The sequence below is a fragment of the Saccostrea echinata genome, unplaced genomic scaffold (assembly GCF_033153115.1).
Source record: "Saccostrea echinata isolate AGI-Se365-2 ecotype Australia unplaced genomic scaffold, CSIRO_AGI_Sech_v1 ptg000002l, whole genome shotgun sequence".
NCBI classification, from domain to species: Eukaryota; Metazoa; Mollusca; class Bivalvia; order Ostreida; family Ostreidae; genus Saccostrea; species Saccostrea echinata.
Window position 1 is genome coordinate 23,699,445 of NW_026889751.1, and position 26,992 is coordinate 23,726,436.

The following is a 26,992-nucleotide window of genomic DNA, read 5'->3' on the forward strand; positions in this document are numbered from 1 at the left end:
AAACATCCGGGCTTTACATAAATCTCGTTTATGAACGAGAATTCGACGCGACGTGAGGGAATTGATCAACAGATTGAAATAGAAAGAATTTTTAATTATTTTTTTAGGATCAGACCACAATTCCTCTAGATCTTACTACTATGCAGAGGTAAAGAGTTCATATATTTATGTTTCAAGGTCGTGGATTTATATAATCCACGCTTAAAGTGCTGGTGAAATGATGAACCATGGCCATGCATGCTTACTTTAGGCTTTGACTTTTTAAACTAGACTTGATTTATTTTATTTATTCAACAACCTTAAAAAAAGTTCGGTTGTGCTTTTGACACACAGGGTATGAAAAACACAATTTGATGTAAATAAATTTGGAGTTTATTTCGATGGAATGATGACTTAAAAATCTTAATCACTTCATATCTCATTAATGATTTATTCAACAAAATAGACATCGAACTACCAATGATTAATCCAACTATTAGAATATATTGTCATATTCTTCGGAATGTTAATTTTAAGTATGTAGTATGGAATGGAGAAATTTTCAGTCACTGTTGTGTGTTGTCACTTAACTCAAACTGAAAGGGACAAAAATATATATTTTATGTTTTATGGTGTCAGTTTATTGCCTAAGTATCCTTGAGTATGATATTTGTTGCATTGTTGATGATCTACACTTCACTGCAGTGTATGGTCCCATCTAGTAGTTTCCTCCAGAGTTTTGGAGCTTCTTATCATTCTCATGACATGATACAGTGTGTCATAATCATCATTATCATTTCAATTTCTCAGCATAGGTCAGGAGATGTTCATGAATTCCTATTTTTCCTTTTTGTAAGTTTGGTAAGAGGTGAAAAAAATCTACCTATTACATACATGTAGTAAACTGTTAGTTTATTGTTAACCTTCTCTGTTTAATGTCATTTTTAGGCATTAAACTGTACAATTATTAAATATACCTGAACTATTTCAGTACTTGATATGATGGAAGTAGTGTTAGTAATGGGAAAGTTGGATATTTTGTGTAGTCATCTTTTGTGAATGCTTCTTTTAGATTATTTCATTAGTGTGAAAGAGAAAATGCCATGAACAGTCAGACCAGACCAGGATTTGAACTCTGGATTCATGAACTCTAGACATGTGCTTTAATTACCAAATGAGCTATCTGGTCATTGGCAAACAAACCCACCCTACCTCACAGCCATATAGTTTATCAAAGTTAATGTGAACTTTTCATTCATAGGGAATTCAAATATTTCAGAAACATTAAATCTTTTACACTGTGAATGTTTCACAATGTGCCACATATGTTCTGAAATCCAACACTGCACAAATATATCTGGCTGAAAAACAGTTCTTATTAGATGCTTCTGCAATGCTGTTTTTGTTTTGAATACAAATAATTATCAAACATCCAAGTAAATCCAAGATTTTACAAAAAATATATTAGATCTAATTTTTTTTTTTTTATAAGATTTCAGTTAATTGTTTGATATTTGTTATGCATGCACAATAGGCATATAACTGATCAATATCTCCTGGGCCAGTAATTTTGAACAAATTACGTACTAGCACAGGAATTATTTTCACTTTTTTGTAAAAGCTAGGGAATATTTTCTGATAATTATTTTTCTTATCATTCTCATGTAATTGCTTTATCTGTGCAATTCATGTATTAACATTGAAACAAAATCTGATAGAAACATAAGCATGATAAAGATGGTTATTTTTCTAAGAACTTGCCCATGAAAGGACAAAAAAAAATCATTTGAAATTTCTACATGCTCTTGAGATTGTTGACATATGACTTTTCGTGAAAACAGAACAATTTTGGTATGAATACCATTGAAAGTTGTAGTCAAATGAAAACATGGCTTTTCCTGTCTGAGAAGCAGAAAGAAAACACATTTATGTTTCACTACTTGCCTCAAAGAGATTTTACTATCATTTTAGGGGAACTTGGTCATTCAACAATAATGATTTAGAAAACTGTTTTGGCAAGATCAACAGGCCTTAAGAGACTGAAATCAATTTTGGATATTCAGAAGTCAGTTAACTATCAAAATGATCAAACAAGGTGCATACTATATGTGTTTTGCATTTTTGAGAGTAATTAAAGCATAAGAAAAGTTGTGTAAATTTTGCTGAGTTAAATTAGCATGATTAGTACATTAATTAATTTATGATCAATCTTAATCAGTGCATTTATAGCTTGTGTAAACATCATTTTGTTACTAGTCAGTGACACCCAAAATGGCCAAAAGTCAGATTCCACATATATACTCAATTCTGTAAATAATAAAGTATTCTTAAATATTTACAATATAAGGAAAAGCCAGAGTTTTAATTGCTGCAATCTGAATCCATGGTCTATTTATTAATAAAAGTCAATGTATTAGTTCTTAAGTTCTACAGCAGCAGTATGAATATTTAGTGTGTTATTTTTGTCTATAGTATTAAATAACATATTGGCTGCATTACTTAGAAGTAGATACTACCAATTTCAGAGCTTAGCATATTCTTTTGTGATATTTTTGTAAACTGTTTTCATAGTATGTCTTCTAACTAAAGAGCTATTGTTGGGTCATTCTTCTTGTTATGTATAAATATAGGCTTCTCAGTGGCAAGTTCCAGCTGTTCTCTCAGTAGAATGTTATTGTAGCCTCAACAAGCTTTAAGTTTCCTGATCCAAGTGACATTGAACGAAGTTGTAAACAGGAAAAAATGTGGGCTGTCTTTGTTTACTAGTGTTCATGTAATGTGATCATGATTATATCAGGAACACAGTGTAGTGTACTTACAACTACTATTACCAACAATTGAAGTACTAATGCACGTGGCCCTGGATGACCCCAAGGAGCTTCCATTCATGTCAAGAGAAAGCTTGATTCAATTCACTTTTGAATTTAAACGGTTTACTACAAAACGTACCCTTGATTTACAACTTCCCAAACACTAAACATTTCTAACAGGAAGTGTTATGTAGGTGAGACATGCATAATGATAGCAACTCATCCACTTTTATTTCACTGTTTTACACAGGATTTGTATGTAATGGAACTTGTTGATAGAATGACTCCAGTTTAAGGACACTTATTAACACAAAAATTTGATGCATGGATTGATATATATATTTTTTGACTGATTTTGAATGGAAATGACATACATAATAAATCCCTTAAATATTAAGAAATCATAAATTTCTTTGGTGCTTAAATATGCGACTTTGTGTCATTAGCTCACCTGAGCCGAAGGCTCAAGTGAGCTTTTCTGATCACATTTTGTCTGTAGTCCGTCTGTCCGTCTGTCTGTCCGTCCGTCTGTCTGTAAACTTTTCACATTTTCGACTTCTTCTCAAGAACCACAGGGCCAATTTCAACCAAACTTGCCACAAAGTATCCTTGGGTGAAGGGGATTCATATTTGTTCAAATGAAGGGCCACGCCCTCTTTCAAGGGGAGATGATAAAGAATTAGTGAAAAATTAATAGCATCTTTAAAAAATCTTCTTCTCAAGAACCACAAAGCCAGGGAAGATGAAATTCAGGTGGAAGCATCCTTAGGTAGTGTAGATTCAAATTTGTTCAAATCATGACCCCCAGGGGTAGGGCGGCGCCACAATGGAGGATCAAGGTTTTACATAGAAATATATTGGAAAAACATTTAAAAATCTTCTTCTCAAGAACAGCAAAGCCATGATGAGTCATATTTATATGGAAGCATCCTCAGGTAGTGTAGATTCAAGTTTGTACAAATGATGACCACCGGGGGTAGGGCGGGACCACAGTGGAGGATCAAAGTTTTACATAGAAATATATTGGAAAAACCTTTAAAAATCTTCTTCTCAAGAACAGCAAAGCCATGATGAGTCATATTTATATGGAAGCATCCTCAGGTAGTGTAGATTCAAGTTTGTACAAATGATGACCACCGGGGGTAGGGCGGGACCACAATGGAGGATCAAAGTTTTACATAGAAATATATAGGAAAAATCTTTAAAAATCTTCTCAGGAACAGCAAAGCCCTGATTGATCATATTTATGTTGAAGTATCCTCAGGTAGTGTAGATTCAAGTTTGTTCAAATGTTGACCCCCTGGGGTAGGTTGGGGCCACAATGGAGGATCAAAGTCTGAAATAGAAATATATAGGAAGATTTCTTCTGATGAAGAACTGCAAAGCCATGATTAGTCATTTTGATATGGAAGCATCTTCAGGTAGTGTAGATTCAAGTTTGTTCAAATGATGACCCCCGAGGGTAGGGCGGGGCCACAATGGAGGATCGAAAGTTTTACATAAGAACATATAGAAAAAATATTTCTTCTCAAGAACAGAAAAGCGGTATGTTTAGTAATATTGATATGGTGTAGATTCAAGTTTGTTCAAATGATGACCCCTGGGATAGGGAGGAGCCACAATGGGGGATCAAATTTTTACAAAGGAATATATGGGAAAATTTTTTAAAAATCTTCTCAAGTACAACAAAGCCATTTGTTGTTTTGACATGGAAGCATCGTCAGGTAGTTTAAAATTCAAGTCCCCCCCCCCTCCCCCCGGTAATCTTTTCAATACTGAACTGATTTGTGCTTTTGCCTAGCCAATGTGCTCAGGTGAGCGATGTGGCCCATGGGCCTCTTGTTTTTTATTTAATTCTTTGCAAAAGTTTGCACCCATTTTTAACATTGTGATGAAATCTTTCAAAATTCTCCAACTTTACCTGGCAAACATTATTCAGGCTACCTATCTTAATATAAATCTATGAGATATATTGCTGATTTCTGAAAAAAAAGTTTGTTTGTGTTATTTATCCTTAAATTTCTCAGGCTATCTTGGTTTTCTAAGAGAGTTGACTGAGAATTTTATGTCTCAATCTTTTGTAACGAAATTGACCTGGTACGGGGTTCCTTATTTATTTCTCATCTCATATTTCACTACATTTTCTATTTCCTCTTGTGAAACAAGGTTAAGAAAGAGTATGGGAAATGAATGTCATTTTTGGCTATATTTACTTTATACTTACATTATATATATCTATTGTAAACCATTCAGTCTTGCTTCAACATTAACAGTCTTTGGAAAAAAAAAGTTGTTGGTAAATGATGATCAGAACTTTAGACATACCAGTGAGGAAAACAAATTATTAAAAGGGTGGTGTTGTTGATTTTGGTTGGTGACTTATGTCAGATACTGGTACACATGTAAATGGCATTACCTGCAGTGAATAGCTATTAAGTGGGATTTATTCCATTTCAGACTTGATTATTTTCATGTTTTCTTTTACAGTATCTGTTCTCACTTCACTTTTCATTCATGGTTTCTTTTTACAAGTCACCACAGTGTTAATTTTGGGTTTTTTGTTTTTGTAAAAAATATAAAAATTGTTCAAATGAGCCTACAAAATATTTCGAAATCTATGAGAAGAAGACAATCATTTTCAAAATTTTGTATAAGTTGAAAATGAGTGTACATTTAGTTTGTACATTCACACCAACCTATACATGCTACAGTAAAACACACTTATAATGAAGTGACAGGGATGGACAATTTTGCTTTGTTATAAGCATAATTCGTTATATCCATTAAGTTTACAATATATTTTAAAACCTCATGGAATTAAAATTACTTTGCTGTATAAGCAATTTGCATCAATTCATTAAAAGCATGTTCGCTATAAGTGTTTTTTACTGTATATATACATATACTTTTACATATAAGTAGTGATAATTGTAACATAAATATAGTTTTATTTCTTTTGTAGAAATCGTTGACAGGTTGAAGTGGCCGGTGAGATGAGTAACTCTGACACCATTCCTGTGGTCAAGGAGGGGTATCTATGGAAAAGGGGTAAGGTTTAAAATAATTGCTGTGTGGGGAAAAAAAAGGTTTTCCACATGTGTAATATCATATGGCTTCAAATCAACAAGTCATTATTGTGGTGTCCCTGTTGAAAATAGGTAGAAATTCAACAGGTATCTCTTTTATATGTGGAAAGGGGATAAGGCATCAATAAGAGTGGTATCTCTCAATGTGGAAAGGGGTAAGGCATCGACAGTTGTGGTACATGAATTTCTTTATTTTGGAATGGGGGTAAAGTGTCAACAAGTGCGTATCTCTAAATGTGAAAAATTGGCAAGATTTCTTTCTTTATTGTATCTCTCCCCCATCAACATGATCATGATCAATATAGACAGGGGTAGGTCACTACTAGGTCTTCGAAATCAATAATTTTGGTATCTTTTAGTTTCCAGAATGGGTTGGGATATCTGAACAAGTGTAGCTTGTGTAGAAAAAGGGTAAGACTCTTAGACGGGTTTGAATTAAATCACTCTGCTAACCATGATGTTCACAAGGCCAGCATTGGTTTCTGTGGTGGTACGCAGATCATCTTCTTCTGTATGGGAGACAAGTCAGATTGGTAAAGATTGGACACAAGTTATTCCCCTTAGGTTCTAATAAAAAACTTGACTGAAGAAAGATACTCCAAACTTGAAGTGACTGGAGCTAGATTTTTGACATCTTTAATGTGAAATAGAAATTTCTGATGTAGTTTCCTGATTTACCCCAATTCATAGATCTTTAAAAATGTGTTTAATTTATGTTTTGCTTTATTTGAGGTGGGGAGTATAAACCCTGCACATGATATTGAGGCTGTGCCCCCCATCCCCCACCAAAAAAAATCTACTGTGCTAGATGCATGTGACTACATATTTCAGTGTTTTTGGTACTCATATGCATGCTACTAACATGTTGAGGAAAAAACAAATGTTAAACAATTTGAAACGGGTTGGTTTTGAATTACCAGTAATAAAATTTATATTCATTGATTTGAAGTTGTGCAATTTTTCTTTGTTTGAAACATTGATGGTATTTTCAGATAATGTAAAGGAAAAATTATCTTCTATGCAACCTTTACCATTTTAGCTCACCTCGATAAGTTGAGATGTGCTTATGCTAAAACCCTGGCCTTGGCATAGGAGTTAGCGTCAGCGTCCAGGTTAAAGTGTTAGGAGCAAGTCCATTCCCAAGTAATTATAAGCCCTGCCTGGACCATACTTGCATGGATGTTGCATCTAGGGATGGGCACTACCACATTTGCTTCAGATGCTGAATCTGACTTAGATTTTCCAGATGAGTGACCAGGTTTAAGTTTTTGGAGCAGGTTTATTCCCAATTAGCTAAAAGCCCTACCGGGACCAAACTTGCATGGATGATGCATATAGGGATGGACACTACACACTTAGATGCTGGATCTGACCTAGATTTTCCAGATAAGTGACCAGGTTAAAGATTTTGGAGCTGGTCCATTCCCAAGTAACTATAAGCCCTACCTTGACCAAACTTGCTTCGATGATGCATCCAGGGATGGACACTACCACACTTCCTTTTGATGCTGGATCTGAGCTAGATTTTCCACATGAGTGACCAGGTAAATATTTTGGAGCAGGTCCATTCCAAAATAACTATAAGCCCTACCTTGGACCAAACTTTCATTGATGATGCATCTAGGGATGTACGCTTACCAACCTGTTTTGGATGCTGGATCCGACCTAGATTTTCCAGATGAGTGAATTTTAGCCATATTTTAACCAAATTAACATTGATGATGTATCTAGGGATGGACACTTCCAGACTTGCTTTCAATTCTGAATCTGGCCTACATTTTCCAGATGAGTGACTAGGGTAATTTTTTTGGAGTAGCTATATAATATTATGGCATGTTATGATTAAACTGCATAGATAGTGCATCTGTATAAGGATGAAAACTTCCAGACTTGCTTTGGATGTTGGAACTGACCAAAATTTTTTTTACTAGTAAACAGGTTAAAAGTTTGTTTAAGCATGTCTATTTCCAAGTAACTATAAGCCCTACTTAAACCAGACTTACATGGATATTGATCTTGGGATGTACAGTGACACTAACTAGAAAAAAATATGATGTGAGATTTGTTTTAACTTATAGATAACAATCGTCAAGGTGAGCTTCCTAATCTTTGATTACCTATGTTTTACATTAACATGTATTTAGGATATTGATTTGAAAAAATTCTACAATAAAAACTATGTAATTAAAAAAAATCTCTGAAAAGAGTTTATGAAGGTAGTACAAAGAAGAGGTATTATTAACTGAAAAGCATGTATGTAAAAGCTTCACAGAGGTAGGAAGGAATGATCCGGGTCATTAAATGTAATGTGTTTATCATTGTTATTCACATTTCAAAAAACACTTATAAGCATCTATAAAAGCAGAGAAACAGCAATTATGTGCACTTAGAAAAAAAGTTGTTTTTGTACAAATAACTTCCTAATCATATAACGTACAGAAGTGTAAGAGCTCTGAAGTTATTCTCCCATGGTTTTCGTAAACAATACTCAACATCGTCAAAGTATAATTACATTATGACTTAACTAGCTTTGTATCAAGAAAGCGTTTTGCACTGGAGATTTTCATATTTGGTGATATATTTATAGGTTTTTATCTGAAAGAGTTCCTGAGCTTGAATATATTTGACGAGGCAGATATAAAAGCATATGTTTATGTATATATATATATATATATATATATATATATATATATATATATATATATATATATATATATATATAAACTAAAATTTAGAAAAGGATAATATTTATAAAAAAAATAATCCTTTTCCATGCATCTTCATAATACTGTCACATTCATTATTTTATGTGTCCAATTAATGCACAGATGTTGACAATTTTCATTTTGAAATGAAGTCAAACATAAATTAGCATTGGCCTTGGTGTCTACATAATACTTTTATCCAGCATGTTCAGTGTTCGCCTGTCCGTTGGCCTGAGACCCATAAATATTTGGGAGGATCGATAAATTAAAATTTAGTCTGTCCATTGTGCCGGTATAAAAATAAATTAAGGTTCAGTTTGTGAGACCAAGAACTTCATCAATAATAAATAGTCCAGGTAAAAAGCTTTTTTATGTAAGAATTCTTCTTACACTGTTGCTGTCATTGGGACATACATGTAATATACAGTCAAACCTTGTTACCTCGAACTTGAAGGGACCGAGAAAATACTTCAAGATAACCAAGGATTGGAAATATCCAATGTAAAAATTAAATCTTTTTTTTTTAAAAAAAAGGGAAAAAGACATTTTTAAACTGCTATTGCCCTTTTTGTGTTTTCGTTGGATAACCGTGCGCAAGAGCTCAATGAACAGTTTTTCTATACATGTATATTGATTGTGTATGATGATAATGAATGTGACAGAGATTTTGAAATCACGAAAAACTTGCTAATGACCCTGTCTGGATAATTATCACATTTTAAAGTGCATATGATTTATCAATATATATGTGTACCAATGGTCAGACATGGTTTATATCTAAAAAAAAAAAAAAAAGAAAAATGAGATGAGAGAGTCCTTAGAAATTCTGAGAATTCACATTGAAACTTAATTTTTTTTGAAGGGGGTTGGGGGGTTGGCGTGTCATATATTTAAAATAAATGCATGCTCAAATTTCATTAAAAAAATCACTTGTACCTATATAATAATTATTGTTTTCATTGCATCACAAGAATGTTTTTGATCAATATGCTTGAATGACCAGTGCACGTGACCATTATTTTATAACAACTTTTTCTGTGGATGCAGAAATTAAAAAAAATAAATAAGAAAAGGTGGTTAGCTTTGTCAGTAATTGCTTCCTTTACTTTATGTCGGAGAACATGCATTGTAACAGTCCGTGCCAGTATCTTTGTGTATACACATCAGCAAGATCAATTGATTTACAGTGTTAGATCTTGCATTGACCAGGAACAGGAGGAAATTAACGACTTTATTTTTTTCTGTTTTCTCAAGGTCATTTGCAATTTTATTACATGTTAGAATGTTGATCTTCCTGTATTAAGAGGGAGGCGTATAGGTGATGGTTAAATAGCGGTGTGATTGAAATACAAATTTATGCCTGTATTTAGGAAATTCATTTGTTTCAGATTATTCAAAGTATGATTAGTATAAGTGTGACCTTTGTAGTTTGTACAGTTTGTAAAACAAAGGAAACAAAATCTAAAGTAATATCATACAATATTAAAATAATTCACTCATTCCAAGAACTGTTCAAGTTTTAAGTTGTTTATATTCCAATTCTTCGAAGGCTTACATGGCTTTACAATCAGAAGATTGGGGAATTCATATCATTTGTATAACATATAATTTTACCATGTTTACAGCTTACAAAATTTTATGATTTTATATTACATTTGTACAAATATTTATTTGTAGGAGAGCACATAAAAAACTGGAGGAAGCGATATTTTATTTTACGACAGGACGGTTCATTCCTGGGATACAGAGCCAAACCTGAACATGGATTGGGAGACCCCCTTAATGACTTCACCGTCCGAGGTCAGTCTAAAAATAGAAATCATGTTAAAATACAAAAAGAAAAAGTGCTGGGACTTCAAACTCACATCATCTTGACGTCATAATATTCAAAATATCAGTGTTCTAGATAGCTTGTTAGACACGTTAGGTAATGATGTTAAATAATGTTAATGATAAATTACAATGGTATTGAAGAGGTAAGAAAAACTGAGTGTTGAATTGTATTGTATTACAGACTGTCAGTTAATGAAACAAGAGAAGCCAAAGCCAAATACATTCATTATACGTGGCCTACAATGGACGGTGGTAGTGGAGCGAATGTTTTACGTGGAGAGTAATGATGAACGCGAGGACTGGATTGCAGCCATTCGTTCTGTGGCCGAAAATCTCAAGGTCACCGAAGAAGAGGGAGGGATGCTGGAAAAGGAGAAAAAGAAAGTGGTAAATACTGATGTCATTTGTTATAAAAATAGAAAGTGGTAAATACTGATGTCATTTGTTATAAAAATAGAAAGTGGTAAATACTGATCTCATTTTGGTATGGAAGTGGTAAATAATGAGCTTATGTGGTTGTTAAACAGAAAGTGGTAAACACTGATCTCATTTGGTATACAAATAGAAAGTGGTAAATGCTGATCTTATTTGGTATGCAGGTAGAAAGTGGTAAATAATGAGCTTATGTGTTGGTTAAACAGATAGTGGTAAATAATGATGTTATGTTTAAACAAACAGAAGGTTGTAAATATTGATTTTTGTTTAGTGGTAGACAACCAGATCATTATAAATACTGATTTTATTTGGTAGACGATCAAAACATGCTATTAAATAATGTCCTTATTTCAAGACAAACAGAAGGTTGAAAATAATAATGTTATTTTTGAGGCAAATGGTGGTAGAACTAAGATAAGAATGTCATATTATTCCAAATATACTTACATGCACTTACTTGTGTGTACTTGCAGTCATTAGATGACTTTGAATTCCTCAAAGTCCTAGGAAAAGGTACATTTGGGAAGGTCATTCTATGTAAGGAGAAGACAACCAACCATCTGTACGCCATCAAGATCCTCAAAAAACAGGTCATCATTGCCAAGGTAGGAGTTATATCAATTACAGTCAAACCTTGTTATCCCAAAGTCAATGGGGCTGAGAAAAACCTTGAGATATTCAATGATTCAAGATAGGTTAAAATATGTTAAAAAAGTGGTTGGGACTTCAAACTCACTTCTAGATTTGTATTCAAGATATTTATGTTTAAGATGCTGAAGTACAACTGTAGTTAATTCTGTCGTTAATTGCAATAATCACAAACCTAGAAATGAAGAAAAGGAGAATATTAATCCATATTCTTTTTATTTTATAGATCTTGTGTGTTTTATTTGTTTAGGATGAAGTGGCTCACACCCTCACAGAAAACAGAGTTTTGCAGACCACAAAACATCCATTTTTAACAGTAAGGCTCTTAGTCTTCTATGTAGGACATAAACAAACTTGGCATCTCTAGTGTATGTTAAAAAATGTGTTTGTGGGGATCACTTTGAAATTTTAATATCCATTATATTTGCGGTTACAATGTAAAAGAATTCTGTTTCAAAGGAAAATGATTCTTCGTTTACTAATTTAGAGTTTCCTTGTAATAAAGAAAACAAATTTTTTGAAGAAAAGTGTAAAATCAAATTTAGACTTATCTCCCTTAGAAGATCATTTCTCCATAACTTTTCATGTTGAATCATTTTTCAAAATACTGAACTGCTCTTCTTTGTTTACAGCAACTGAAGTACTCTTTCCAAACGCCCGACAGACTATGTTTTGTTATGGAGTATGTCAATGGGGGAGAACTCTTCTTTCATTTATCACGAGAACGAATATTCAGCGAGGACCGGACACGGTTTTATGGTGCTGAAATTATTTCAGCATTGGGATATTTACATGAAAATAATATCGTATATAGAGATCTCAAGGTAAATTTTACATGTACTGTATGTGCTTATGAACTTTGTTATTTAAATGCAAATTACAATAATTAAAAGGTTATTAGTATATTTAGTGGCTCTTAGTCTTAATGTGAGCTGCAGATGTGACTGATATCTTTTTAGTGGAGTATAAGAATAGGATATTGCTACATTTAAATCTTCATAATTTAAGATGTATACATTAGTTTTATGGTAAACAATATTTCCACTTCAATGTATGGTAAGTTTAAAGCAGTAAGATAGTTGCTGAACTAGGGTCACATACATGTGCCTGTAAGAAATACACTTGAATGTTGTAGCTGGAGAATTTATTACTGGATAAGGATGGGCATATTAAGATAGCAGACTTTGGTTTGTGTAAAGAGGAGATGTATTATGGTGCTAGTACCAAGACCTTCTGTGGAACTCCAGAATATCTAGCACCAGAGGTAAAAATGATCACATTTACATGTAGTTAATATTGTTTTTTCGGAAACAAGATCCAAATTAAAAAAAAATCAATTCAGTGTGTAAGATGTTCTTGTGAAAAATTGTAATATTTATAGAATTTGTACAGGTCATTCTGAATATTTTGTGAAAAAATACCTTTCTTTGGTGATTTATGTATGAAACATTATTTATACATGTACAATACTTAAAAGAAAAGAAAATGTAACCCTGATTGATTCCCCATTGACAGGTGCTTGAAGACAATGACTATGGTCGTGCGGTGGATTGGTGGGGAACGGGAGTTGTGATGTATGAAATGATGTGTGGTAGACTGCCATTTTATAATCGTGATCATGACATTTTGTTTGAACTTATTTTGCTTCAACAAGTCAAATTTCCTCGGACGTTGTCAGAAGATGCTACCTCTTTGTTGTCGGGCCTGCTGGTCAAGGATCCCAAACAAAGGTCAGTTCTCAGTGAATGTAGAGATTCTCTCCTCAAGGACAGTGTGAGTTTTGTTTACTAAGAGGAGCAATTCTGATGATAGCAGTTTCTGTTATAGACCTTAAAAAGAACCTGAAACAAAATAGCAAAAGAGGTGGAATTTTAATTTTTTGTGAGTGAGGGTGGATATATAAGATGGACTTTAAACCACTACAATTGTTTTCTTTAATTGAATTTTTTCTGATCTCAATTGGCTCTGTCTGATACATCATGAATAAGACTTCTAATCTCTACGATTTCAAGATAAGAGAAATTGGTTAATCAGTATGGAGACACGTGTTTACAGTTTTCTGCTGTTTTTGTAGGCTGGGAGGAACAGAGGACGACGTCAATGTCATTAGGGTTCACCCGTTCTTTAAAAGTATCAACTGGCAGGACCTAGTGGAAAAGAAGGTCAGTAATACACTTAACATAGGGGACATATCAGTTATACACGTAAGTGATATATCAGTAATACACTTAACATAGGGGACATATTAGTTAAACACGTAAGTGATATATCAGCAATACACCTTAGGTGATATAGGTGTGAGGATGGGGCTTTTCATTAGAACCTTTAATCTCGGTGACATGTTAAATATAATTAAAATATCTACAATTTTATTGTAGAAAATAACTGCATCATTAGACATAACATTAAATGTATAATTTAAATGAGACATTGTAGTGTTAGCCAAGACAATGTCTTATGGTTGCTGATTTCATATTATAACTTGTATTTTAACTTAAAGGATTTAAAAAAAGAAGACTTCAGGTTAAGTTAATAAATGCTATTTCTTATTTGAAATTCCTATTTGAACAGTGTATTATATCCTTTTTCCCCTGAAAATATGCTCACAGTTTCTTTAATATTGTAAATGTCTGGTTATACATGTGTGTTATTTGTTCAGCTATCGTTTAATGTTTGTGGTCTGTTGGACTTCTCAATAGCGACCATGCTGACCAATCGCGGTTTGTACCCCTGTCAGTTCAGAGGTCACAAAGAGGCCAGATAACATTCTTAAGTTTCTGCATTTATCCTCTCTTAGCATTTAATCCTATCTCTTGATGTTGTCTGTGCATAATCTGTATGAAAATTCAAAAAAATAAAACAACAAAAATACAGCTTATCATTTCAGCATAACATTGCTTCCCTATTTTATTTTAATCCTGCAATCTTCAGTTGACAGAATTTTTCTTAAGCTTGGCATGAGTATATTTTTTAACCTTCATTTTGCATTGCATTTTTAACAATCATCATGGCATATCATAAAAAAATTTTGGTTGAATGACAAGTTAAGGGGCAGATAACTGTAGTCAGGTTATAGCGGGTCGCTAGCGAGCGGTGCACCATGCCAAAGGAGAATTCTGTCTTTTGTGTGTCCTCAGCATGTTCTGTTCCTCTCTCAGATTCTGCCGCCCTTCAAGCCTCAGGTGACCTCTGAAACTGACACCAGGTATTTTGACGACACCTTTACTGGGGAGTCCGTGGAATTAACCCCGCCCCAGGCACCAGCAATGCCGGAGTACGAGGCCTCGAGTTACTCCCTTGATCGAATTGATGAAGATATGACCGAAATGGAAAACATGCCGTATTTTGAGAAGTTTTCTTATCACGGCAGTAAGATGAGCCTAGCCCAAAGTCATAATAGTGTCATGAGTTTTGATACGTCATGGAGCTCATGATCAAACGTCACGGGAACCAAAGCCTCAGGACAACTAGTTGGAGCATAGGAGTATATGTGTTGAGTATTCAAAATATAAGTTGACTGTATTTAATGTTAAAAAGGTTTTGAGAGATGCACGATGAGCATTTGCTATATCACCAATTATATTTTTTGGAATTATTTTCAAGTCTTCATAAATGTGTGTCATTGAATTTCAATACACAATGAATTCAATGATGAGAAACTTTTATGCTACCATTGTTCGTAAGTTGATGAAATACAGTATATATGTTTTCTGTAATGTTCTTATTCTTTAAGGAAATAATACAGGTAGTAATTTTTGGCTTAGAAGAAAAGAAGAAAGGTTGTTCATATAAAGTTAATAATTTTCTCCTCATGGAAATAAGATTCATCAAATATAGAAATATGATTTTTATTTGTTTTCAATAGGAATTTTATATTTGTGCCTGGAGCATCTTGTGTTCACTATAGTACATGTGAAAACTGTAAGCTTTGTTTTTATGTAGGTTGGATAATTAAATGAATTCTATTTCCCCTTTAAAGAGCTTAATCAATGTAAATCTACAATGAATGAATGTTTCCTATGGTCGTATTTTTAGAGTGCAAGTGCTACCTACAAGAATTTTTCAAATGAACTAAATTCATGTATTTAAATGGTTTACATTGCAATTGATTTGCTGATTTAACATCTCAATTTGTGTTGTGTTTTGGACATCTAATACAGGGACTTTTTTTTGGTCAATGAATCAGATAATTTCATTGTGAGGTTTTATCAACTTCATATTGCAGATTTATGGATCACAAAGATGGTATTGATGAAATTCATAATAATTACACTACTTACATAATGTTTTCTGTCATGACATACCATGTAATCAACAAATGTACATGTATGTCTGCATGATATAATTAGTTATATATCATTTGTAATACATGTACAACATAATTTGTTTGGCATACTGTGTTGACAGGTTGTATGAAATATCATTTATTGTATGCCATTTAACAACAAGTTAACATTTTACTATCATTGAATAATATCTTACTACCAAAACAAACCCCCCCCCCCCAAAAAAATGCTCACCGAGAGTAAAGCCACAAAATTTTATTTACTTTCAATTATGATCTACTCAGATGAAAAAGAAATAAATCTATGATTATATAAAGATTTAATTTAGGTTGGGAAAAACTAAAACCTGCCCTAAGTTTACGTAAAATTTATTTTCATTCATTTTAATCAGATGTAGAGAGAGGATGAAATGTCATGTAAATGTATGTAATTTTTATATATATGAACCATGTTCCATCTGTGTTTTTCACCACATTAGGAATTTTTCAAACAAATTTTTAGGGCATTTTTTGCTCTGTCAAATTTTGACCATTAAAAAACCCCCCAAACTTTGTTAGTTTGAAACAAATGACAAAAATAAGTTGTTAGAATAGAATTTCACTTTTTACAGATTTTTTGCTCCCTGGCTTATTTTGATGAGAAAGGAAATTTATTGTAGCTGATTTTTATAAAAAAGATTTGAAGGCTTTGTACCATGAGAGTATTGCTAGATGGCTTCCTTTTAGCTTGGCATGCCAGCTGTGGCTAAAGAGAACACAGGTGTAATTTTTTTTTTTGAAAATTGTAAAACCAGCAATTCTTACCTTTCTTACAAAAATATATATAGTCTTCTTTTGCCCAGAAATGTAGAGATATGTCTTCAGCTGTATTGAGCATTTTAGTATAAAATGTGGAACAAATAAAGGTTGTTATTTTCTGGATGAATGAGGCCAGTAAGCAAGGAACCAATATTTAATTTATTTTTAAAAAAAACTGTCAGGGTTCTTTTCTGAATGTTTTGTATGATATTTTCTCAGCTCTGTTCTTGTGATAGATTTTAATACATGTAATTTTTTTTAAAGTGTTCATGAATGTTTTTTTAAGAATGTTTAATAAGATGATATATTTTGTGTTCAATTTTTATATTAAAACCATGCTTATCAGTTTTAGCAGTACATATATTACTTAATCTTAATGATTCTTTATTCATTATAGACTCTCCAGGAGAGATGATTTTTATTTGATGTTTTAAGAGCAAGTCTCAAATTCGTGAAGAATTTCTGTGAGTTTTCTTAAACAATGATTTTTACTGTATATCTATTTATTATGTGTGAAAGGTGTGCAGTTTGTGAACAATTTGTCATTTATTATCAATCTGACAAATCAGTCAATCAGTTTAGATATAAGTAATGAACCATCAGACTGACAAAATCGTTAGTCCACCAGTTTAGATATAAGTAATGAACTTTCAGACTGACAAAATCAGTTAGTCCACCACTTTACATACAAGTAATGAACCCTCAGGCTGACAAAATCAGTCCACCAGTTTACATATAAGTAATGAACCATCAGACTGACAAAATCAGTCCACCAGTTTAGATATAGGTAATGAACCCTTAGGCTGACAAAATCGGTCCACCAGCTTACATATAAGTAATGAACCATCAGGCTGACAAAATCAGTCCACCAGTTTACATACAAGTAATGAACCATCAGGCTTACAAAATCAGTCCACCAGTTTACATATATAAGTCCACCAGTTTACTATTACTCTAAAATCTGACAATATTGGTCAACTAAAACATAAACATAATTAACGGTTTTATGTGTTCTCTAGGGTACAGAGAGGATAAGTAAGTAGTAAGTAACTTATATAATTGACAAAAAATGACAAAGAAATGACAGAAAATTAGTTGACAAGGTAACTGTTATCTGATGTTTATGTTTATCTGACATTGTCAAAATATTTTAATGCTGTTATAGTAAATGTGTGTATAAGTAAAGTGATCAGTATGATACATAAAGATATATAGCACCAGTAGATTGGAACATTGAGAATGTTAACAGAGTTATCAAACCTTAATATCATGTATAAAAAAGTTTGTGTATAATTATTGAATTTGTTTTATTATATTGAGATGAACCAACCAGCCTTTTAATAAAGGTTGTTTTTATGATCAGAGAGAGAGAGAGAATTTTGGGTTTTTTACCTTTTTATAAAGAAAGGGCCGGGTAATAAAGATGTGCATCATTACAATGTACTACAACAGTATGGTATTATAATAGTATACTACAACAGTGTATTGCACAAGTGTACTACAACTATAATGTACTGCAACAGTGTACTTTAGTGCTGTACTTCATAGTTTTACTACAATAATGTACCACAGTTATGAACTATCTAAGTGTACTGCATATGAACATGACAACAGTGCACTGTAAATGTGTACTTCAGATGCACACTGCAACACATACTAGATTTGTTGATTTAAGCTGAAGGAAGATGACTGCAAGGTCAATTTCAAAAGGAAATGCTAGATTAGGAAGGTACTATAGATTAATATAAATAAGGAGAAAGGGATTCAAGTCCATTTTATCCTTTGATTTGTTCAGAATTTGAAAGATTTTTAAATATGATGATATGTAGTTGCCAAATTGTAATTACATGTACTATGCTTATCTGACAACACTTTTATCTGACACAAAAAGTTAAGTATGCTTTATGATATACAAACTTTATATTTCCAACATGAAAGATAGATACAATTTTGGAGTTAAAAGGTCAAGGTCAAATGTCAGAATTACATAGTTGATGCAATAACTTGGATATTTTATTTAACATATTTCTTTATATTTAATATAAAGGAGGAAGGTGATTAGAGAAAAATACATGTTTAAGTTTTATTAAATCAAAGATCAAGGTCAGTCAAAAGTCAAGGCCAGTCAAAGATCAAGGTCAGGATTGCTTATTTTCCTTTGGACATTCTTATGTACAGTACAAACATTTAGAATATCTCAAATTGAAGATGCCATATTCAGTATGCAAGAAGACAACATGAAATTGAGGCAGATTGTCTTTGTATAGATCAAAACTAGGGATGGGTATCGCCAAAAATTTCAAATTGCAATTCACATATCACGATTTTTTCCCAGAATATCACGATTTTGGATGCTAGGATGTCATTCTTTTACCGTTTTCAACATTTTTAACACTTCATGTAATTATAATTTCAAAGACTGAACAAATAAATGAATAATTTCTGGAATTTATAACTGTGTAGCTGAACACCAGTATTTTAATCTCCATATCAAGATAGGTATCACCCAAATAAAAATCATGATATACCGGTATACCGATAAAATTGCTCATCCCTAGTCAAAACATCCCTGTTCTTCATGTTACTGTTGGAAGGAATATCTCATAGGTTAGTAACATACTGTTTTCTTTGATTAATTCTGCTATATTGTTGTGTTCTGTGAACAATCTTAAGGGTTATTGTTAGACCTTATAAAATTATTACCTTAAAGTTATTACCTTATAAAATTAACATGCAGTACATTATTTCAGACATGACGCCAGTGTGTTCCAGATAAAGATTAAGAGTGTAAATTGATACTAATAAAACAGTTTTGTAATTATTTTGCCCCTTGAAAGGTATTGAAAGTTTTTGATCTTTGAATTCTATTAAAACCTAAATTCATGTTAATTTATTGTGTTGTCATAAGTTGAAAACAAGCCACTGTGATAAGATATTTTTTTTTATAAGTTCTGCAGAGATGTAGAAGTAGACTTGAAATTATAAAGTGAACAACGGAACTCCCTATTGCACCAGTAGAGGGAGTACACCCACTGTGTGCTTGAAATTCTAAACATTAAAGAAAATGTTTAGAACAACAGGTGCCTGTGAATACACCATATATGCATCTGTGTTTGATACGATCAATACCATACTTCTCTGTACTAAAATGAAAATTATTCAATGACATGAATCTGTAGAGCTTGTACTACAAGATAATTCACACTGTAATATTTGATAGATTATTCTGTGGTGTTCGTAGCTTAGAAATTCATACTGTTGTAACTATAGATAATTTGTAATGTGGTACTGCTACATTGTATAACTGTTGGATAATTATTTTAGTACCTAATTCATGCTATGGTACTGCTATGACTGTTGAATAATTTGTAGTACCTAATTCATGCTGTGGTTCTGCTATGACTGTTGGATAATTTGTGGTACCTAATTCATGCTATGGTACTGCTATATGAACTGTTGGATAATTCATACTGTGGCCCCAGTGCTATGATAAAGAGCCTGTAGAGTGAGAGAGCATATAGTAACCAGAGACTTAACTCAATGTACATGTCAAATGTCAAACTGTATCAAATTTAACAATAAAATAATTAACACCAATTATTTCTCAGTTTCTTTAAAAGGTTCATTTGATAAATTAAAAAAAAAAAAACATTTTAGAGGCAGATCAGCAATTATCCTCAAGTGTTTGTTTATCTGTAGACAACTTGTTTAGAACTTTTTTTATGCCACCATAATCAAACATTAGGGGACATATAGTTTTTGCCCTGTCTGTCTGTCTGTCAGTCTGTCTGCAAAAAACTTAAACCTTGCCCATTACTTTTGATTGGCCTTACATGTATGACTTGTATGACTTTCATATTTCACATGTGTATTTCTTGTGAAAAGACCTTTGTTTGGGTACCTTCAAATTTGACCTTGACCTTTGAGTTTGACCCACTTTTGCTAAATTTTATCAGACTTTAACCTTGGCCATAACTTTTGAACTGTTGGTGCTAGGGCTTTTAAACTTCACATGTGTATTTCTTGTAACAAGACCTTCCTTCGGATACCAACAACTTTGACTGTTTGACCTTGACCTTGGAGTTTGACCCACTTTTGAAAAAAAACTATAGCCTTGGCAATAGCTTTTGAACAGTTGGTGCTAGGGCTTTCATACTTTACATGTATATTTTTTGTGACAAGACCTTATGAATACATACAACTTTGACACTTGACCTTGGAGTTTGAACTCCTTTTGTATAACTTTAACCTTGACCATAACTTTTGAACATTTGGTGCTAGGGCTTTCATACTTCACATGTGTTTTCCTTGGGACAAGACCTTCCCTAAGATACCAACAATTTTGACCCTTTGACCTTGACCTTGGAGTTTGACCTACTTTTGAAAAATTTAACCTTTGTCATAACTTATGAACATTGGTGCTAGGGCTTTCATACTTCATATGTGTATTCCTTGTGACAAGACCATCCTCTTTCTACCAACAATTTTGGCCTATTGACCTTGACTTTCGAGTTTGACCTACTTTAAAAAAAACCTTTTAACTTTGGCCATACCATTTGAATGTTTGGTTCTAGGGATTTCATGTACATGTGTATCACTTATGACAAGACCTACCCTTGTGGCACCATTTGACCTTGACCTTGATTTTTTACTTATACTTTTGAAAAACTTTAACCTTTGCCATAATTTTTCAATGATTGGTGTTGGGGCTTTCATATTTCACAGGTATAATCCTTGAGACAAGAACTTTCTTTGGGTACTAACATTTTTTATCTTTTGACCTGGAGTTTGACTTGCATTTGAGAAACTTTAACCTTCACCGTAAGCTGCCATACTGGGGCATCAGTGTTTCACAAACACATCTTGTTTTCACTAAAAGCAAAATTTTATTACCATTCATCATAGATTTTTATCAGCATATTTAGATTAAAGGTTATGCATTGACCAAATGTTTTTATTCTGTTGTTAAAGTGAAGCATACTGTCTTGTCATTTCCTTTTCTGGGGGATATTTCTTACATCTAGTCTTATTCATACATGTACATATACATGCAATGTCTCCATCTAGTATACATTGGATGATGAACTAGAGAAAATGAGGGCCTGTTCTGAGAGAAAATTAAAGTCGTAAAAATATGCGACAAGGTTGAATAGAGGGTTATTTGTAATCCAGCTCCTATTATGACTGTGAGCAGGAGTGAAAAGATATTACACTATTTAACCTTTGTGTAGTGGGGATGGGGGGGGGGGATGGACTGGGGAGACAGATATAGTTGTATACCCAATCTTGATGCTTGTGTCAAATAAAAATCAAGAATATAAGGTGTGTTGGGATTATAGATGGAATGACAGAAAAATTAAATACCATCTGGGATATTACTTCTTTGTTAATATACATCTAAGAAATAAACAAATAAAGATTTCAGTATCTGTGTGATCATAAAATTTTCCTTTTTCATCCAAGTACTTTGTTAGACATATTGAAAGAAATGCAACTGTCCATATGTTGATTTGTGTTTTCCTATGCTATGAAAAAGTAAGATAACCTAAGTGTGGATCTATATATTTTTCTCATTCTTATGAAACTTGATTAAAGAGCATGTCATTAGAAGGAAAAATAACAAAGAACGTTTCATTGATAGATTCAGCCCCCATGGAAACCTGATGTGAAGAGTGCCTGGGACACAAAATACATCCCTGATGAATTCGCCCGTGAGAACACGATTTTAACACCACCAGGCCAGGAACACTTGTCAGAGAGCATGAGGCATGAATTGGATGCCATTGATGAGGAGGGGGAACTTCCATACTTTGAGCAGTTCTCATTTCATGGGAACAGCAGCAAGAGTTTTGGTGGATACCTGAGTGAGTCTGTGAGACATACTGATGAACTGTTCTAATGTACCGGTGGAATGACTTAAAAGCATACTCGCATGGTCATGTGACACAAGGGGAGGAGTTATGTGGTCATGTGACCAGAGAATTGTACAGAATGGTAGATAAATGCAATCTCAGTATTAAGATAAAGAATTATTTAGGTAAAAACAATTTTTCATTCCTTGATCTATATATATATTTTTCTTCGAAGAAAAATAATAAATTATATATGCATACTCTCTAGACAAAGTTGTCAATTAGTAATGCAGTTATTATGAACAGTAATCCTTGCTGTTAAAAAAACTGTCTTTTATAAATCTACCTCTGTTTTCATGTTGTCAGTCAATCAGTTCTCGATACTTATTTCAGCCAAAAAAAAAAAATTATATGTAATTATGTTTTTGTTTTGTTAGATCTGTATTTCTGTTGTGGTTGTCCAAATATTGTCTTTGGTGCAATATTGTTCTAGCAATAGAAAAAAAAATCACTTGTTTCTTTTTTTTATTGATTTCAAATTTCTCTAGCCTATAATGTTCTTTATTTTTTTCTTTTTCCCTATTAAGAAAAGCTATGAGAAAGGAACAGGAAGCATTAAGGTGTAATTGAAATCAGTCTTGAAATCATTATATGATTGCATTTTTAGCTGGTAGAACAGGTGTTATATTTATGTGTAAGTTGCTTAAGTATTTTATGCTTTGGTGAGGTCTTATTTGTAGGGATATAATCTGCATACAATTGATGGTGTATAGTTTTAATCAACCAATCTAAAAAAATAATTTAACCTATCAATTTCAATCAGATAGGTCTAGTATAATTTTCAGAATTATTATTTTTTTTTATTATTACATGAAGGCACTTATTCCTTGTAAAAATTTTAAAATGGATATATTTTTTTTTACTTCAGAAAATTTCTGTTTATGATTTGAACCATCAGCTACTGTACCAGAGAACAGAGTACACCTTATTTATAAAGTAACACAATTTTCAAAGCTATCAGATTTTTTTTTTTGCCAAGATAATTAAAGCAATTATTTTATTGTGACCAAAAAAAGGTTGGTAGAGACTGCATGGGAGAATACTTGTATTACATTTTCTATCCCATATACTGGAGAGATGTCAAATTCAGTAATTTTTTGCTGGTAAAAATGTAATGTTACAGTTCTGTCCCTTTATTGGAGAGATGTCAAATTCTGAAATTTTTTTCTGGTAGAAATTTAATATTACAGTTTCTGTCTCAAATACTAGAAAGATGTCAAATTCTGTATTTTTTTTGCTGGTGGAAATGAATGTTATTGAGGTTCACAGTAATGCTATGGATTACTTAGCTGAGATACAATCAATTAAAAAAAGCCTTGTCAATTTTAATTCTTATACTCCATCCATCTAGTTTTATCATTGGTTTATCTATTTAATACTGAAAAAACCTAGTCATCATTTTGTTACTCACTCGTCAGTTAGTAATTTTTTGTAGTTATATTTACAAATTGGTTTACAGAGATGGCAACAATATTTGCTTACTAGCAGTACTTTAGTTATTCATACAAGTGGTTCTGAGGACTTGTTGTAAATTCTGGGAGCTGAATGTACAATTTTTGGGGGGTTCTAAAAATAAAAAGCCAAAGAATGAATATTATGGTGGGACTGAAAAAAAAACAAATCTTACATAGGACTGGAAATTCCTGGAATTGCGTTTAATATGTGAACTGGCCATTATTTCATAATTTGTAAGCATATAGGCATTGATGATTTAATTAAGGGTAGTCTATGTGATTATCAATTTAGAGAACAAGAAAACCATACTGATATGACTTCAATATAATTTTTTTAAAAAGTTCTGGTACTTTTATTGTAGAAAATATCTGGGCAATATCAAGAGATAATTTATGATAAAAATTTTGAGACCTCTTCCATAATATATTTGATTTATATGACTTGATAATTTTCCCCTCCTTATTTGACTCGCCATTCTGATCTATGGGGTATATTAATGGAAAAAATTATTTTATTTCCACCCCAAAAAAAGTATTTAAAAAAGAAAAAAGCGAATTGTTCACAGAAGCAACAGTACAGTCCATATGTGTTGTTTTTATTTTTGTCATTGCAAAAATGGAAACCAAATTTGATTTTTGGACATTAGAGTAGCAGATGTCCTTGATAGTTTAAGCAGATAATATTGTTGTGCTGTTTAATGTACAGAAGGTCAGAACAGAAAAAAAACATATGAAGGCTATTAATTGGTTGCTTTTCAAATGGAATTTTTTCTCACTAGAAAGGGGGAGTGGGTGATAGTACTTCTTTTTAGACATACTGTTAACTTCTCCGATTCCAGTATTTCATTATATATGGGAACTTTTATATTCTTTGGATATGACAGTTGTTTTTTGTACAATGGAAGATATTTAATTGTGCCTGATTTTCTTCTTTTTTTTTTATATGTAAACTGAGATTACACAATGCGTCAATGCTTAATCTTCAATGTAAATCATGTTCATAATGAAATCCTTTTTATATAGATATGTTCTGTTGTGTTTTTATGCTGTTAAGAATTTTGCTATCTTGATTTTACTAGGTTGGTCTTACTTTGTCGTCTCTGCAAAACAAATAATCTGTTACTCTTAGAGCTACAGTTCTTACAGAGATAAAACACTGATACCATGTATTCAATATTTATAGCACATTATTGCAAGTTTTCTTTCACATTTTTACAGTTTTTATGTTGGTGTTTCATTTTAAGCCCCCCGATTTTAGACCCCCAATTTTTTTTTTACACCTGTTGATATACTATTTTTATTACATCAGACAGCTTTAATAATACAGACAGCACAAACAAAAGGTTCTTCCAATCTTATATAACTAATAAGGACCAATGTTATAATGTTGTGTGTTAAAGTACCAATAAAGTTGTTCTAAAAGGTGCTTCATTTGTCCTCATTTTTCTATTTCTTTTTCGTCCCCTGCTTTCACTGAAAGTGGAGGTATTTTAAATTTTGGGCTCTCTGTCCATCATGGGAAGGCTCGGGTTCGATTGTCGTTCGACGCGCAGCGTCAAACCAAAGATGCCAAGCGCCCGGCACTAGAAATGAAAGTCACAGATCTTTCCGAGGAGGTCTTAAAAACAAAGGTCCCAGGCGTTGGTACGATAAAGAACCCTCACTGCTCAATGGCCCTGAGTGCCGAGTATAGGTCTAAATTTGAAGCCCTTCACCGGTGGATGGTGATGTCTCTGTATGAGTGAAAAATTCGTGAATGGGACATAAAACAACTCTGTCATTCTGTCATTTCGTTTGCAGACGATATCTCAAAAAGTCTTTGAGTTTTTTCACTGAAATTTTACATCAGTGACTTAAAAGAATACACCTATTGATTTTTAGGTCCAAAGGTATAGGTAAGAAATTTGTCCATTGCAAAAAATGGTTTCCAAATAATAACTTTTAGTTTTCTATGAGCTTTTTCTATGAAGTCTTTTATAACTCCCAATGACTTAAAGAAGACCTATAATGAGTTTTAGCTAAAAAATCAAGGTCAAAAAATTCAAATCTTGTACATGTATAAATTGGTTTTCTTAGTGATAACTAATTCTCTGAGAGGTTTTGAAATTGAAAAATTATACCTTTAGTCAATATGACTGAAATTATCGGTATTAATTTTGAGGTCAAAAGGTCAAAGACAAAGGTAAGAAATTCATATATTGCAAACATAGTTTTCAGATGATGACCAGTTCTCAACGTACGCTCATGATTTTTTTTTAACTTAAAAAGACCTCTACTGACTTAAAGCCAAAAGCTGAAAGATCGAGGTCAACCTTTTTTCTCTTAATTTAACTGCATGTCTTCAGGTCTTCTACCATTTTTTCCCCTGAAGCAAGGGACACAGATTTCCTGAATTAGATTGTTTTTCCTCTCGAGATGATAGGAAGATATAGAGTCAATAGAAGTAAATGCTACATAGTGTCAATGAAGTAAATGCTAGTCTTTATTTTTATCAAAGGTCACTCTATCATGATGTTTTGCCATTTAAAATCTTTGAAAGCCAGACATTAAGCAAAGGAACACACTTTAAGTCGTACTTTAAGCTCAAAAGGGACTAAAGTCTGGCTTCATGCAGCTGCTCAAAGATTGAATGCTTTATTAAATTTGAGTGAGAATCGGGAATCATATACATCAGTTTTAAACTAGACCTTGTGTTTCTGAGGTTTTTTTCCTCTGTATACATTGTACATGCCATACTAGTATGTAAAATTTGATCCCTAATTTTAGCCCCTCTTAACTCGGGTCCATAATTTGAAAGAAAAAAACTTGAATCCAAACACTTTGGCCCCGTTACAATGTAAAAGAATTTTTCTTTAATTTCCTATACTTATATAAAGCTTTTTAAAATTCCTGTTTTAGCCCCACCCTAGCCCTAGGGCCTATGAATTAACATATTTGAATCTACATCAACATGCCTGTATATTAATATTGCCAATCATGGCCTAGTTATCCTACCATCGGTGGTCGTCATTTGAATTTGCACTACCAGAGAATGCTTTCTTACTTTA

At 32.7% G+C, this 26,992-nt stretch overlaps 1 protein-coding gene across 2 annotated transcripts; it reads left to right on the top strand.

Annotated features, from left to right (window-relative positions):
* The first annotated feature begins 28 nt into the window (after positions 1-28).
* LOC133175162 (RAC-beta serine/threonine-protein kinase B-like) lies at positions 29-25,371 on the top strand. 2 transcript variants are annotated; one of them, XM_061310289.1, is made up of 11 exons: positions 29-148; positions 5,752-5,837; positions 10,258-10,380; positions 10,595-10,800; positions 11,322-11,453; positions 11,747-11,812; positions 12,129-12,320; positions 12,632-12,760; positions 13,012-13,226; positions 13,571-13,658; positions 22,221-25,371. In XM_061310289.1, exons 2-11 carry the CDS (start codon positions 5,783-5,785, stop codon positions 22,476-22,478), a joined length of 1,464 nt encoding a protein of 487 aa, XP_061166273.1. In that variant the 5' UTR covers positions 29-148; positions 5,752-5,782; the 3' UTR covers positions 22,479-25,371. The 2 variants fall into 2 exon arrangements, with proteins under 2 accessions (XP_061166273.1, XP_061166267.1); XM_061310283.1 differs by lacking the exon at positions 22,221-25,371 and adding an exon at positions 14,655-14,945.
* Positions 25,372-26,992: the final 1,621 nt, after the last annotated feature.